This window comes from Berghia stephanieae, chromosome 3 (assembly GCF_034508935.2).
Source record: "Berghia stephanieae isolate SIO BIC M18660-M18661 chromosome 3, UCSD_Bste_1.3, whole genome shotgun sequence".
Taxonomy (NCBI): Eukaryota; Metazoa; Mollusca; class Gastropoda; order Nudibranchia; family Aeolidiidae; genus Berghia; species Berghia stephanieae.
In genome coordinates this window covers 80,093,009-80,110,508 of record NC_088362.1, presented here as the reverse complement: position 1 = coordinate 80,110,508, position 17,500 = coordinate 80,093,009, and the positions used below count along the sequence as shown (strand labels likewise).

The following is a 17,500-nucleotide window of genomic DNA, read 5'->3' as shown; positions in this document are numbered from 1 at the left end:
TTTTCACCACTCCAATCGGATACCGATGCAGTGACAAAACCCCGTATAACAGTAAATTCAGATTTTCGAATAGTACAGGTTTCTATTTTCTATTTTTATACATCAAACGTGATAAAATAAAAAAAGACCTTTCGATTGATACCAAATTTGCATCAATTCTCCGCATAGTTATTGTAAAAAGTTGAAGTAAAATTTGAAAAGTTTTTCGGCTCTCCTGTAAAATCACGTTTTGCCATTATACGGGGTTTTGTCGTTGTACGGCAGCTTGGCCAACATAAAAAACATGTTAGACGAGACATGACTGTTAAGCGATATTGCAATTGTTTCCCGACAGAGACGACGCTGTAAACAGCGAGGTACTCATTTTAACAGTGAATAAGGTGAGAGAATGCGAGTAAAGAGCCTTTTCCAAGGACTCAATTATGCGCCACTCAGCGCGGGACTCGAATCCAGTACCGTCCGATCCAAATGCGAGTGGCATTTCACAAGACCAAATGCATAGCCGCACAAAAAAGTGATGAGAGAATAGATTCATATGTATTGAAGGAGGAGAGAGCGGATGGAGTGAGTTAAGTTCTTGGATATTTATAGAAGGAACCAAATTGACGTCACTCATCTCATTTTTATTGTTTTTTTAGACAACCATTTTTATGAGTAGTTCTCATTAAAATATATCAGACTATAAAGTTCAAGGTTCCTTGTAGATTTTTGGGCTGGAGTGGCTGGCGGACTTTGTGAGTATTTTAATTTAACACAGAGCATCAATAGGAGGAATTAATTTGACGTTAGTCAACCCGTTGTTCGTGCTTTTAGACAGCCATTTTTATAATTAAATTATCACTAAGTTATATCAATCAGACTATGAACGTTCGAGTTTGCAATTTTGTGTGTTAATATGTTATACCCCGATGGAGATGTGAGTATTTTTCCAATACGCATAACATCGATACATTTGCAATCTGATTTAAGTTTAAAAACGACGTAGACCACGGAAATTTTTCCATTTTGTGGACAATAAAGATTTTTTATTTAATTTATCGTCATAATAATAATATATTATTATTATTATTATTATTATTATTATTATTATTATTATTATTATTATTATTATTATTATTATTATTATTATTATTATTATTATATTATATTATTATTTATAAAACAAATCGACAGTGCTCCCGTGGCAGGTTAAACGGGTACTCCTCGGGACTACTCGCATTCGCACCCCCCCCCCCCCCCCCCCCCACCACCACCACCACCACCACCACACACACGCACACAGCTCTTTTTTTTTTCTTTTTTTTTTTTATTTTATGGTTTGTTTTTTGGTGGTGGGGGGGGGGGGCGTTGTTTGTAGATTATAATTCAAGGTTACAATGCCCACCCCTGTCATCACGTAGTCAAAGCCAATCCCAAATGTCTGTGTCAAGGTTGACCGCCATGTCGCGTCAACGGGGGAGAAAAAAAAAAAAAAAGAACTGGCATATTATTATACCATTACATTGAAAATTATGAAAACTTTTATTTTGTATGAAATCCTTTATAAATTTTACGATGATCAAGAACGAAACTTTTGCCATCTACCTCTTCCTGGTGCAACATTTATAAAAATATTATTTTTAAAAAAAAACAATACCAATAACACAGCATTTATTTGGCGCAATATCCACGTGCTCAAAGCGCTTTACAGGGGGTCCCAAGGCAACAGCAATATTAGACTTGAAAGACGAGACATGACGCCTGTCAAGCGATGTGACATTTTTCCCAACAAAGACAACGAACGGCCATGTTCTCATTTTACACCTGAGTACGGTGAGAGAATGTGAGTAAAGAGCCTTTTCCAAGGACTCAACTCTGCGCCACTCAGGGCGGGTCTCGAAACCTGAACCTTCCGATCCGAAAGCGAGAGTCATACCACTTGATCCATCACAAAACAGGGAGGGGCATTATTCTGTCGGCCACATAGCCTCAATATTAATTAAAATTTATTTCTAATTTCATCAATTTTTGGAGTAAAAACATAGTTCTTGGTATCAAACCTATTGTAAATTAGACGCTGATCACAAATCTGACGTCAAAACAGCGAAAATCCGGAAAAAATTGTCCAATTTTTTATACTGCCACGCCCCCGATCGCCGATCGCCTCGAAAAATATTAAGCAAGGCGGGCTTTGCGAACGATCGACCGTCCCCCTGTTTATCGGCCAGGTATTTGGCCACACATTGCGTTTTCACCCCGGTTTGCCTGATCGTGGTTCGAACGCCTATCAAAACAGTGCGTGTTTGGAGCCTTTATAGGGATTGAATTCGTCCAGACTAGTGCGGGGCGGTCCTTGGCAAGCTTAAGGACCACGGTCCTACGGTCCTTGGGAAATGAAGACCGCAAGGACCGGTCCTTTTCGACATTGAACATTCCTGAGAGACTGTTGGAAATTCGAACCGGTTTGACCTTTGAGAGCGTGGTATCGTTCATTCTTGAACCGTTAAAGACCGCTACACGATGAAAACCGTGGCCTACAGGAGTAAAACACACGGAGTAGTCACACTCATTTCAAATTGTAACCTAATTAGAGAAGAGGGGTGATGCCTTCTTTATTTGCTCACCGTACTTCATTGTTACTTCGATAATTTAATAAAATTTGAAATTTATCCCCATTAACGGAGATAATGGCATCGCCCAAGGCGTTGATCGAGTTGTTCGTGGCGTTGATACACACACGCAACTCCTACCCCCCCCCCCCACACACACACACACACACACACACACACACACATTAGAGGGCAGCGAGCATTGAAGAGTAAGAGAGAGACGTGAAGTTATAATAAGAGGGGGTGGATGAGGTGATAAGAGGGGTCGATGGTGACTTTTCGCCAGATCTAACAAACTCAGCTACCCATTCATTGCTGAGTAGACAGGGATTCAGAAAAAAATCGACTGCACCCGGGATCGATCTCTGGCCCTTTGCGTATAAAGAGAGTGCTCTATCAACTGAGCTATCGGGGTCCCCAAATATTCTATTGGACTTTTTTAAAATTCAGACTTTATAACTGGGTTTTTTGGAAGGAAGAAACTAATGAAACTCATATTATTTGATTAGTAAAACACCAAACGAAATTTTAATATTATTGTATTATTTTAAATGACAACACTGCGATAGAAAGGAGTGGTGACAAGAGATGGACAAAAGAAAACAAAAAATCGGATTTGCTACTTGCTAGGTTCGACACACACACACACACACACACACACACACACACACACACAAACACATACATCTTTTGTAGTCACATACATTTCAAACAATAACCCATTAGAGAAGAGGGGTCATGCCTTCACCATAGATCATTGTCATTGCGATCATTATGGTGTAGTAAATTTTGAAATTTACCCCGTATAATGGAATCGTCCAAGGCGTGCGCCTCCTGTTCCCCCATCTCACACACGAAAGGGCGGTTTGCGGAGTGGAGGTTGGTGGTCGTCTGCCTGTATGGTCGTCTGTGTCGTTTAGTGTATGGCAAAGGGGGGTGGGTGCGATTAATTAAGTGGGATGGGTGGTGATTGGTGGAAGATAGGCAACCGAAGCAACGAATCGCTGGGAAGTAGTAGGCTATGGCGCGAGACCGTAGGACCGTGGTCCTTGCAAGGACCGCCCCGCACTAGTTGAAAGGTGATAAGAAGTGAGGACCGGCGCCGGTCTTCCCCTCTGGGACCGGTCTTCGGTTCACAGCTAAAAGACCGTCGGACCGCGGTCCAGACCGGTCTTCAGCGCGGCACTACAATATTAGTAGTAGTGACACCAATAATGGCAATGGTAGTCTACCACTAACAGTAGTTCTAGTAGTGGTTGTAGTCGTATAATAGTAATTGCAGTAATAATATTCTTGGTAGAGTAGTAGTTTGAAATAATATTATTAGTAGTAGTGGTAGTAGTAACACTAATGGTAGTAGAAGTAGTAATAACTATAGTAAGTATAATTTTTATTAAAGTCTATCGTGGCGTAATGCTGTGATGTTATTATATACAATTAAAAGATATATTATTATCTCACTATCAACCATTTTATATGGATCTTGTTTAAATGATGAAAGAAGACAATAAAAAAGATACAACTTATTTTTCATTGAAGCATGGAAATTATAATATATGTTAGTGTGATGACTTGACCATTATTTTTTTCTTTGTTTTTCAGAAAGGGTTCCTGATAGCGCCATTGCATGGATTTTTGGGAAAACTTCTCCCCCAACTCTTACATGCTGGTCTCAATTTGACACTGTCCTTTCCCATTTTTGTCATGGGAATGGATTTGATAAAAGTAACTTGGAGGACCAGCTGCAACTTTATGTTTCAGCTATTGATAGTCTATGCAACAGTGTTGACAATGATGAAGATGATGAGTCCAAGTCTTTGTTCATGCCAAAAGTTAGGTTTTTGGTTGAGCAGCTTAAGTTAGTTAACTTGTCTGTAAAACGTTACAGTTGCTCTACCCTTATCTGGGCATTCCAGTTGTTTGCATCTGCTCCTCGTGCCTATTCTCTTCTAAGGAATTCCTTTCTTACTTTGCCTCATCAGTCCTATCTTAGAAAACTTTCCTCTGTCTTTGAAATGAAGACTGGTTTTCCTAATTCTAAAGATCATGAAGCATATTTAAGACAGCGATGTCTTAAAATGCAAGAACATGAGCGTGATGTCGTTCTCATGATGGACGAAATTCATATTTCTCACCAGTTGTCGTATAAAGGGGGGAAAGTTGAGGGCTCTGCATATAATTGTCAGGTTTCTGAGGCAAGCACTGCCCAGGTCTTCATGATTTCCTCAGTTCTTTGTAAACAGAAAGATGTTGTTGCCATTTTACCTGTAAAAAATATTGATGCTCGTTATTTGCAATGTTTGCTTCTTAAAACATTGCAAGTTCTTCATGATGTTGGTTTTCATGTTTTGTGTGTTATTTCTGACAACAACAGAATTAACCGCAATGCCTTTGCTATAATGTCTGGGGAAGTCTTTGTCCATCTATTCCAAATCCTGTCATTCCTTCAGAGAAACTTATTTTTTTATTTTTGATACTGTCCACCTTTTCAAATGTATTAGAAATAACTGGACGTCTCAAAAAGACTTGGAGAAGACTTTTATGTTACCACCTGTACTGACCAACAATGAAAATCCTTCATCTTCAGTTATGAGAGGATCCATGTGTCACATTACAAAAGTATACGAGGAAGAGAAGTCATCAGTCGTGAAACTTGCTCCATCTTTGAATCGAAAATGTTTGAATCCATCGCCTACTGAGAAACAGAGTGTTCCACTGATGTTGAGAATTTTTGACAGACGGAATGCTGCTGCCTTGGAGCACTTTGGATCCAAATGGAATGTCAATGTCAGTGGGACAGTATCATTTATATTGTTCATTGTACAGCTATGGAATGTTCTAAATGTCAAGCATCCGCTGAAAGGCAGGAGATTGAGGGATGAGAGGTGCAAGCCAATTAATTCCATTTCTGATTCCAATTTCTCATTTCTTCAAGATGCTTTGACTTGGTTCAAGGACTGGAGCAGGTTAGGGATGAAACCACGAGGAGGAGTATTGTCGAGAGAAACCATGGATGCTCTTGTTCACACTATTTCTACTTTTCTTGAATTTGTTCCTTATCAAACTCTTACGAAAAGAGCATAGGTCATCTTCTTTTCCTTCTCATTATTGGATAAGACTGGAGGCACATGTTTCAGACAACCATCAGGTTTAGATTCCTGCGGGAGCTCACTACGTATGTGGGGTATGTAAGGGCTGCCCATTTTATATATCAATCGCCAGTTCCATGCCACATGTGTCTCCATGTCAAGTCCAACTCGTTTTCTCATTCCTTTTCCTTCTTATTACCATAAAATCACATCTCTTTGTTTATTGTCATCACTTGTTTATTGTCATCACTGTTGCATATTTTTTTTTTTTGGATTAACAATTGACCAGTATGTACATATCAACATTATGTATACATTTACAAAAGATATAATAGATATATAGTGTCTGCAGATTGAACTCTGTGGAACCTGTAGGTATCCAACTGATTTTTTTTTAGTTCCAAGCTGCACTGATGAGCTGTTGAACAGCGAAACACTATATTTTTATAGTCAATCTATAGTTTATATATAGTGTCTGCAGATTGAACTTCTTGCGTTTCGTGCCCAATAATTATCATTGACGGAGCAAGGTAATGTTTTGTTTATTTTATTTTTTATATTAGTATTAGCCTACTATTGCCCATATTACAATTAAATTTTTGAATGAAATAAAGATTTTAAAAGAGCATTTAGCCCCCTTATTATTCTTGTACAATTCTTTTTTTATGAGAAATAAAATCGACTTGTATTTTTTGCTAGGACTTGAGATCCAGTGTGTAGTACAGCGAAAAAGTAATGAGAGGTGTGTGTTGTAAGTGAGTGGAAAAAAATAATTCATGCCAATTATTTCTTCTTAACCATGCCAAATATAGCTAGCAGGGGGGGGGGTAATTTTTTTCTCATGTTATTTATAAACTGTTAAAAGTAAGCATAATATAATTATGTGAAAATGAAGTGTAAAAAAAGTGGTTTGCTATAAATTTCAATGACAAAAGTAAATGATCTTATTATAAATATTCGCAATCGTTATCGTCGAAGTCCAAGAAAAATGGAAGTCGGGTTGATATAGGATCATTTGCATCGGCAAAATGAGTTTGAATGAAAAATAAATGCTAATCAACGAAATCAATAATTAATAAACATCTATTTTCTAAGGAAAGTCGTTAAATAATGCATATCGAATTTTTTAAATCTGGGTTTCCTAAAAGTTGGCCACAAAAGTTCCAATCTGGAAAATCTATGTTTTTCCTGCCTCGCTTCACTGGTAACACACACAGCCGCCCGCTCGGCTCGCTGTCTCCTCTCTCTCTCTCACTTGTTAAGCCCCCCATAGACGCCGACATCCGCTGGTAGCGGGACGGATAACCTATCGCTTTGACCCCATCCCTGCGTTTATCGCAGATAATTTTTGCCCACATACGGGGAGATATTTTTTTTAGGCGATCGGCGATCGGGGGCGTGGCAGTATAAAAAAGTGGACAATTTTTTTCGGATTTTCGCTGTTTTCACGTCGGATTCGTGATCAGCGTCAAATTTACAATAGGTTTGATACTAAGAACTGTGTGTTTACTCCAAAAATTGGTGAAATTAGAAATAAATTTTAATTAATAGTGAGGCTATGTGGCCGACAGAACCGATCCCAGTTACTGTCTGTTATTCTATCTTTCGTCTTGCCACAATAGTGATTACTTCTCACTAAATTATATCAATTAGACTGTTGAAGGAACGAAATTGACATCATTCCACTCTTTGTTATTGTATTAAGGCAGTCATTTTGGTAATTAGTTCTCACTAAATTATATCAATCAGACTTTTAACGTTCAAGGTTACTCGTAGTTTTGTATGACGGTACGTTATTTCCGACTGGTGGATGTTGCGAGCATTTTACCTAAACTCATAGCATCAATAACCGTCCAAGATATTCGCATCATATGTAGCAATAGCTATAATAATCTAACATGTCGAGAGAGAGAGAGAAGAGAGAGAGAGAGAGAGAGAGAGAGGAGAGAGAGAGAGAGAGAGAAAGAGAGAGGAGGGGAGAGAGAGAAAGAGAAAGAGAGAAAAATTTACTTGCGCTATATATACCGCTATATTCAATAAAGGTGCTCAAATCACTTTATAAGGGTCTTTGGCCAACATAAAAACATGTTAGACGAGACATGACTGTTAAGCGATATTGCAATTGTTTCCCGACAGAGACGACGCTGTAAACAGCGAGGTACTCATTTTAACAGTGAACAAGGTGAGAGAATGCGAGTAAAGAGCCTTTTCCAAGGACTCAATTATGCGCCACTCAGAGCGGGACTCGAATACAGTACCGTCCGATCCAAAGGCGAGTGTCATTTCACAAGATCACATGCATAGCCGCACAAAAAAGTGATGAGAGAATAGATTCATATGTATTGAAGGAGGAGAGAGCGGATGGAGTGAGTAAAGTTCTTGGATATTTATAGAAGGAACCAAATTGACGTCACTCATCTCATTGTTATTGTTTTTTGACACCCATTTTTATGATTACTTCTCATTAAAATATATCAGACTATAACCTGTCCCCACAGGAATATGCGGCCGCATCGCACCCGATGCGGCAGCATCCTGAGGCCTTCCGCATCCGATTCCGCATCCGTTAGCCAAAAAAAAAAAAATAATAAAAAAATTAGCTCTTTTTTGCCGAAAATTTTGGCCTTGTATTTTCGTTTTCAAAGAAAACCGGCGTTTGGTTATCCTATTAAAGCAGAGGTAGCCCACTCTAAAGTGCCATATTGTGACTCACTCCAATACCTGGCCGGCCTGTCTGCAGATATCAGAATACAAATTAAAGAAGAAATGGACTTCATCTCTGAAAAGTGCAAAGTCTTTGTGCACGCAACAGACTTGTTTCAAAGTCAATCAACAGTTGCTGTCAAGGTAAGGCGCTTTCATTTCAGCAGGTCTATTTTGCCTATAACACATAATTATGCATGTATTGCTTTTTTAAGACTTTTTTTTGTATTTCCTCTGTTGTATAGTATCAACTCAGTCCAGTCTAAGATTTAACACATCACTCCTCCCTCTTTGAGTTTTAAAAAAAATCGTTACTCTAGTCATAATGGTCGTCATTGCCTTAATCACAGGAAACTATATTTAACACATAAAGTCTGATCAAAGTTGCCTGTGTTCTTACCACCAATAAAATCATCACTTTCATTCTATTTTATACTTCTTGTAAGCCAGCCAACAATCATACTCATGATTCCGTTTTTCTCTCTCTCTTTCTTCTATTTTTCAAATCCAGGCATGGTCCAAACTTGAAAGTTTGCAGTACTCCTTTAGAAGCTGTGGAGTCAGCATGAGGGAAGCATCTAAGCATTTCCCAGAAGACCTGCCCTCAAAGGACAAATTGGCTCTGCAGGACCGATACTGCCAAGCTGTCTCTTCAGTGTCAGAAAAGGTTGATAAGTATATGACCCCAGATGGCCAACCAGCAGTTGAATTTCTACAGCAAATTCAATTTTTTGATCCAACTCGACTGGTGACATTTGACTTTAACAAAGACCGTTTACAGAGTGCTCTGCTTGGTTTGTCTGCTGTTCCAGAGAGTGAGTTTCACTGGTACAGGGAAACTGCGGGACCACAAGCTGTTAAAGTGTCTGAGGGGTTGCCAGTGGACCTCACTATATTCTGGAACAGCAAGGCAGATGAGTTGCCTCAGCTGTCAAAATGTGCACGAAAGTATATTTATGCTCTTGTGAATTCAGCTGATGCAGAGCGAAGTTTTTCATTGTACAACCTGGTCTTTTCAGACCGCAGACGATCTTTGAGTGGGGATAACCTCAAGGGTCTTGTTTTCATGTTTTATAACAATTTTATTGATTCTCTGTTGTAAGTCGTACATGTAATATTTCTTAAATTTCTTTTTAGCTTTAGACAACCATTTAATAAATTACAAAATGACATCCAACTCAAAATACAATTTTATGTCTGAGTTATTCTCACCACCCTGTTGCATGCCTAAACGTTATCACCAGTGCTGTGATTAGATTTAGTTAGTCATTAATATTGTTGTCATCGTATTGTGAATTAATGTTTATTTGATTTACTTGTTCTCTCAGCTTATAAATTTACATTACCACGTTACAAAATGTCGGATGTTTGGCATAATTTATGGCATAATGTTGGATTTTTGGCATAATTTATGGCATAATTTGCCCTTTTTTTGGCATAATATTGGCATAATTTTGCCCCAAAAATGGCATAATTCCGCGGGGACAGTATAACGTTCAAGGTTCCATGTAGATCTTTGGGCTGGAGTGATATTTATGGCTGGCGGACTTTGTGAGTATTTTAATTTAACACAGAGCATCAATAGAAGGAATGAATTTGACGTTAGTCAACCCGTTGTTATTGCTTTTAGACAGCATTTTATAATTAACTTATCACTAAGTTATATCAATCAGACAATGAACGTTCGCGTTTGCAGTTTTGTGTGTTAATATGTTATACCCCGATGGAGATGTCGTGAGTATTTTTCCAATACGCATAACATCAATACATTTGCAATCCGATTTAAGTTTAAAAGCAACGTAGACCACGGAAATGTTTCCATTTTGTGGTCAATAAAGATTTTTTATTTATCGTCATTATTATTATTATTATTATTATTATTATTATTATTATTATTATTATTATTATTATTATTATATTATTATTATTATTATTATTATTATTATTATTATTATTATTATTTATTATTATTATATTATTACTATTATTACTATTATTATTATTATTATTATTATTATTATTATTATTATTATTATTATTATTATTATTATTATTATTATTATTTATAAAACAAATCGACAGTGTTCCCGTGGCAGGTTAAACGGGTACTCCTCGGGACTACTCGCATTCGCACCCCCCCCCCTCCCCCCCCCCCCCCACCACCACCACCACCTCCACACACACGCACACAGCTCTTTTCTTTTTTTTTTTTTTTTTTTTTTTTTTGGGGGGGGGGGGGGCGTTGTTTGTAGATTATAATTCAAGGTTACAATGCCCACCCCATTCCAAGGCTTTTTGGCATCTGCCAATCCCAAATGTCTGTGTCAAGGTCGACCGTCATGTCGCGTCAACGGGTGAAGAGGAAAAAAAAAAAAAGAACTGGCATATTATTATATCATTACATTGAAAATTATGAAAACTATTTTTTATTTTGTATGAAATCCTTTATAAGTTTTACGATGAACAAGAACGAAACTTTTGCCATCTACCTCTTCCTGGCGCAACATTTATAAAAATATTATTAAAAAAAATAATAACACAGCATTTATTTGGCGCAATATCCACGTGCTCAAAGCGCTTTACAAGGGTCCCAAGGCAACAGCAATATTAGACTTGAAAGACGAGACATGACGCCTGTCAGGCGATGTGACATTTTTTCCCAACAAAGACAACGAACGGCCATGTTCTCATTTTACACCTGAGTACGGTGAGAGAATGTGAGTAAAGAGCCTTTTCCAAGGACTCAACTCTGCGCCACTCAGAGCGGGTCTCGAAACCTGAACCTTCCGATCCGAAAGCGAAAGTCATACCACTTGATCCATCACAAAACAGGGAGGGGCACTTTTCTGTCGGCCACATAGCCTCAATATTAATTAAAATTTATTTCTAATTTCATCAATTTTTGGAGTAAAAACATAGTTCTTGGTATCAAACCTATTGTAAATTCGACGCTGATCACGAATCTGACGTCAAAACAGCGAAAATCCGAAAAAAAATTGTCCAATTTTTTATACTGCCACGCCCCCGATCGCCGATCGCCTCGAAAAATATTAAGCAAAGCGGGCTGTGCGGGCGATCGACCGTACCTAGGTTTATCGGCCAGGTATTTGGCCACACACATTGCGTTTTCACCCCGGTTTGCCTGATCGTGGTTCGGACGCCTATCAAAACCGTGCGTGTATGGAGCCTTGATTGAGAGAGTGACGTCACTGTATCCAGTCTTGGGCCTCTAGTATAACGAAGGCCACGCTTCCATCCCGGAGAGCGAGTGGCGAAGTGTGTTACTCATGGCACGTTGATTCGAAGTATGTCAGATTGGGTTACGCATGTGTACTGAAGTATATCAGATTGGGGTTACGCATGTGTACTGAAGTATGTCAGATTGGGGTTACGCATGAGTACTATTTGGTTTTGTTATTGTTAGTATTTTATATTTTTTTCGGGATATGAGAGGATTGATATTTTGGTTAATTCGGATATATATCGGGGAATTATAATTATAAACTGCATTTTTTTAGAACTTGACCGGAGAATTTTTAACAGGATTTGGGGATGGGCGGTGATGTCGACATAATTCTTGTACTGATATTATATTGTAACAGATGATGGTAATATGATTCTACCTTTTCATTGATGAGCATGATGCATGCAGAGAATTCAATTTGTACGTCGCTCTTTGATTTAACTTACCATGGCATTATTTCAATACATCCTTATGCGTGCAATTTCCTTCCATAAGCCCACCTACTGAATATTTTATTTTTATTTGGACTTAGAATCTGTATAATTGATGAATATGTTCTCCTGCTTACTACTCTATTATTACACTTAAGGGGCGGTTTGGGTCTTTTCTAATAAAAATTTAATAACCTATATTGGGCGGTTTTAATCATTCTGTACCATCAATATAGGTTAAAAAACAACATTTATGGTGAAAAATTTTAATTATCTGTGTTCATACCAATTTTGCGATCTAATTTGGGGGTCTGACATAAAAAAATATACCAATCTTGTGGCAAACGTTCCACAAAAACTAATGAAGGAATGACCTCCATATTCTTCCCTCTTGTCAACATTGTACCATAGTGTGTCACCATAGAGAGATTTTACGGCTTTAGCTTAAGGAATTTTTATTAGATCATTACAAAGTTGAGAATCAAAATGTTATGACAAAATTGATGTAAAAAATTCAGATTTAGGATTATAATGCAAAATTCACAAATCTTATCAAAAAAATCTCTCTATGGTGACATAATTCATTATCTCTGTGATAACTGTGGAACTTTTCAGACAATTCCATTGAATAGATTCTGAGAAACGTTTGACACAGTTTCCCATACCCTTAGAAAAATGACATATTGAGAAAATAGCAAAATGGCTTCCCATTTTTCACACATTTCTTACTACCTGTACCATTTTCGACCTTGTATTTCGTGCCTTTATAGTCTACTTTAAGAATTTGGACTTCAATTATATTATTTCTAAGATAATACAATATCATTTTCCACCAAAATCTCAAAATCAAATTTTTGAAGGATTTTCCTAATAATTAGACCCAAACCGCCCCTTAAAGTCCAGATAATACAACACAGTAGAATAAAAAGAAAAATTCTAATTTAAGGTTGACGTCGCACAACCCGGAGGAGTATCAAAAGATGGATTCTACGACATCTTCAGGTCCCAGACTATTAGGGTCTATACAATTGGAGAAAAAATAGAGCCGCCCAAAAGGATAAGAGAAGCCATGTCTTTTTTCAATTTTTTTTACAGGTATTATTGTTTTAATTTAAAAAATAATAAAATCTATTTAAATCTTTTTAACACGTTTAAGGACTTAAGGAGTTATAATACATCAATTTATTAGAGTTAAGGGTGTTTAAATAGGGCCAATCCTCTATAAATGGCATATGATGACACTACAGCGGCGTAGGTAACGCTTTGGGCTTATACATTGGTGGAAAGGTGTTCTAGTTCAAGATATTTATATTTTCTGAAAGCGCTTAATAGTCTCTTTCAAATGCTACTAAATTATTTGATAAGATTCATCAATTTTGAAATTTGACCAAATTTGGTCTGAAAAAGTAAAACCTGAAACGTGCTCTGTAGAATCCGCCAATTAAATGTTTAATTTGTTTACAATGCGAGCGATTCAACTTTCCGTTGGTATTTCTTTCCAAAAGTTTTCAAATATTAGTAATTAATTTTTTATGTTGTTTGTTTGTTTTTGTTTTGTTTTTTAGTTGTTGTTTTTTGTTCATTTAAGATTTTCCAATCATTTTGACTCTTTAATGATATGCGATTAAGTAAAACACTCAACATTTCTGCCCGCCAACACACAAACTATAGACCCTTTTTTCTTTTATAGTCATACTATGTATTACGATCTTGACCTGTCATATACCTTTAATTTTCTGTTTCCTAAAACACAATTTGTCTGTTTATTAATCAATGACATACGAGTAAGCATTCACATTCGAGGTCATCACTCTTATTCCTCCAAGCTGACCACCCTGACTGTCCCTTGTCTTTGTCAATAGTCATGAATGATACGGTAGCATTTGATCATTTCAATCATCATTATAAAGCTCACCTTTTTGAGTCATTTCCTGTGCTTCGTCACAATCAACAAATATCCTCCGGGAGAATCGACTTTGATTATTCTGAAAAAAGTGTTATGGAAAACATAGAGATGTTTTACATTTGGCTTAGGACTGAATAAAAGTAAGGAGTAAAAAGTAAAAGATAAGAAGAGTCGAACTCTGTTATAACGAGACTGATGAAACTGCGGGATTTCGATGATTTACACGAGTCCTCTTAGTATAGTCAACAATAACATTATTTGAGACTATCCGAAGGTAAGGATTTGAGCTTGAATATACTCTGCTATGTTTACAGTCCCTAGTATCTATGATCTGTAATCAAAATCTAATATAATTTATTTGTTTAATTATAATATTTACAGTAATCAGCTATTTGTAAAATAAATTTGGGTTTCTTTTTTCCCTATTTTTTTTTTCACTACGCACAAAATATAAGTCGCCGTCAATATAGCGATATAATAATGCTTGTAGATATTTAGTTGCTCAGTGACAGAAACTTTAAACTCTTTCAATTCAAAAGAAATGCGGAGCGGACACTTATATCCATAATGATGTGAAGTAAAAGGTATTGAAAAATGCCGGGTGAAAACAGAGAAAAAATATTACGGATTCAGAGAGCCAAACCCGAGACTCATTCGATACGACACCTACTGCACGGCTGAGAGTGAGAGAGATAGAGAGAGAGCGGACTGGACAGGGGTCACACATTAGTTAGGTGGCCTGTGTGTCCGCTTCACGGTCCGCTTGCCGCGCTGAGCTCAGCGAGCAAGTTTGCCAGATGGCCAGACTTTCACCTGACCAAATTCGATTTAAAATGTGACTAAATAGAAACTCGCATGGTTTTCACTACTAAGACTGCCCCCCTCCCCCTTAAAAATCAAATTGAATTTGACAAATAAATAATTAAATAGACTAGGATAAATGTCAATGAAACAAAAATAAATAAATAACATTTAATAAAAGAAATAACATTCTATACTTGGCCACTTTTGACCACACGCGTGGCCATCTGGCATCTCTGCATGAAAGCCGGAGATCCACCTCTCTTGCTTTTTAGGATTTTTTCATTGTGTGACATTATAGGGGTGAGAATTTTTACGGCTCTAGCATATTGTCTTTAATCAGTAGATAATTCGACTTTTTAACAATCTTTGTCCTCTTTGAAATAGGTTCAAAGGTTAAAAAACGTTTATTTTAGGCAATTGCCAATGTAACTCATACAATATATTTTCATCAACCAATCAAATAAGTAAAATCAATAATAAAGCAAGGCAAACAATGAAAATTATAATGATAATAACAGTAATAATAACAGCAATAATAATAATAATAATAATAATAATAATAATAATAATAATAATAATAATAATAATAATAATAATAATAATAATAGACTTGTCCAATTTCTCTTTTCCTCACAGTAAATTAACTCTCTCTCTCTCTCTCTCTCTCTCTCTCTCTCTCTCTCTCTCTCTCTCTCTCTCTCTCTCTCTCTCTCTCTCTCTCTCTCTCTCCTCAGAAATACATAACAATGTATAGTCTCATGGACTATTTTGATTGATAATAATTTAGCAGGCATTTTTCACATCATTTATATGAGTTGTTAATACAAAATTTCCCTTCGAAAATGCTCCAAATGATCAATATTATGTATATTTTAAAAACAAAATTACGGTTGCCCCGAGCCATACAGGTCTAAAACTATACAAGTTAGAACTCTTCTGATGTCTTCATCATATTTTCTGATAAATTTGCCTTAAAATTCCCAAGTTTCAATATCATATTCCATGTATTAAACGAGATACAGCAACAAACCAGAATAAAAAGCAGAAAAAGCGTCCCATATTTTCCGTATTTTTTCTCTTTGTGACTCATCCAAATAAATGACACCCATAAAACTGCATAACCTTCTTTATTTATGAATTCAAAAAGATTTTTACTCAGTGGAGATATATGGCTTTGATTTAAATGAAGTATTTCCCCACAAACTTTTTTTTTAAAATTCAGTCATTGCTACATTAAATATCGTCATCATCTACATTAACAACCACGTTCTCGTTTTTAGATTTAGTCTGTGTGTATGGCAGGGTTCGCCTGGTGAGCTATATTATTGTAATACCCAAATTAACAAGTATAATGTATTTTTAAACGTTCCCATCCGATGTCATTGACATCTTATTAAAACTACACAGCGCGTGCATTTCACGTTTACAGGCAGGTACCGGCACTATTCATATTGACGCGTATGCCTTTATCTTTGTTTAAAAACAGATTTCTTATAGAAGCCATCTAAATAAATAGCAGAAAGTAAATGAGTGTCATTTATTACAGCTTTTGTTTCATATGGTAAACGCTTATTGGTGCCAGCTTGAAGGTTACACTTTACAGTACAGCACCAACAGTGTTTTCACAACGTATAATGTTCCATTATGTCTCTGTCGGAAAAAACTGTAATAATCGCCTAACAGGCGTCATGTCTCGCTCTACATGTGACGTGTTGCTGGTGGTCAGGGACCCCTTGTAACGCGCTTTGAGCACATTTAGTGGATATTTCTCTATATTTAAAAAAAGTTCTACCGCTCTTATCCCAAAATGTACATTCTAAGATTCAACATAACTATTTTTATAAGCTCACAACCAACCCATGAATTTGAACTTTGACTTGGATCCTTGTCACAGCAAAATTTGAAACTCTTAAAATTTTTTTAAAAAACCATTCAACCAAACAGATACTTTAAATTAGATATATTATTAATGATGTACTTACTGTTTTATCGGCTGTGGCCATCATTTGAAGTTAGTTTGTAATGTGTATGAATCTTTCAATTTTTATGTTACCGCATGAAGCCATTACACCTGAGCAAAACTTTTATCAACCGATATCCAATTGAATCAATGTATGAATTCGAAGGCAAAGTGTTGAAGGTTGTCCTGTTCAGCTATGCTCAACTATACAGAACTTTCAGACCGTGACAAAGAGTAAAATCATTCACGTTGAAAGAGGAGAAAACTTATTGATTTTTTTTTCTCATATATACTGAGTGCGGATTTTACATGGCGCTGGCCTCCGGGTTCTGGCTGTGCCCTGTATTTTCACACGTGTTACTGGATATATTACGATTCTTATTTCTAAAAGTAACATTATTTTTACTTTATAATCAAGTGTCCAATATTTTAAGGAATGTTCTTTCAACCCAAGCATAATAGAGTCATATAATATTTCCTCATTTGAATATCAACGGTGATAATAGTCAAAATTCAATAGAATGAATAGAAAATCCAACCTCAATGCACTACATGCCCTATTATGTGTTCAGAAGACAATGACATAAATACAAGTTGAACTGCTGTGTGTCTGCGGGACTGGGATTCATATTTAAAGCATTATGGGGCTCTGCTCGGTGAATGATTTGTATAATATTCTAATTGATTATTAATATCAATATAAGCAAAACTAATATCATTAAAATCTATATTTATTGTAATTTTCTTCCTAAGTATGTTTTGATTACAACAAACC

At 36.6% G+C, this 17,500-nt stretch overlaps 2 protein-coding genes across 2 annotated transcripts in view; one reads left to right on the top strand and one right to left on the bottom strand.

The window, feature by feature from the left end:
- Positions 1-16,930, bottom strand: part of LOC144968568 (organic anion transporter 3-like) — a 46,903-nt gene extending 29,973 nt beyond the window's left edge. The window contains exons 1-2 of the mRNA XM_078907045.1: positions 16,748-16,930; positions 13,971-14,040 (exon numbers count right to left, since the gene is read on the bottom strand). Coding sequence (XP_078763171.1) covers positions 13,971-14,040; positions 16,748-16,771 — 94 coding nt within the window. The 5' untranslated portion in view covers positions 16,772-16,930. The remainder of the gene's footprint in view (positions 1-13,970; positions 14,041-16,747) is intronic.
- Positions 8,236-9,482, top strand: LOC144966916 (uncharacterized). Its single transcript, XM_078903619.1, has 2 exons — positions 8,236-8,524; positions 8,892-9,482. The coding sequence occupies exons 1-2, from the start codon at positions 8,444-8,446 to the stop codon at positions 9,480-9,482; spliced, it is 672 nt and encodes a 223-aa protein (XP_078759745.1). The 5' UTR covers positions 8,236-8,443.
- Positions 16,931-17,500: the final 570 nt, after the last annotated feature.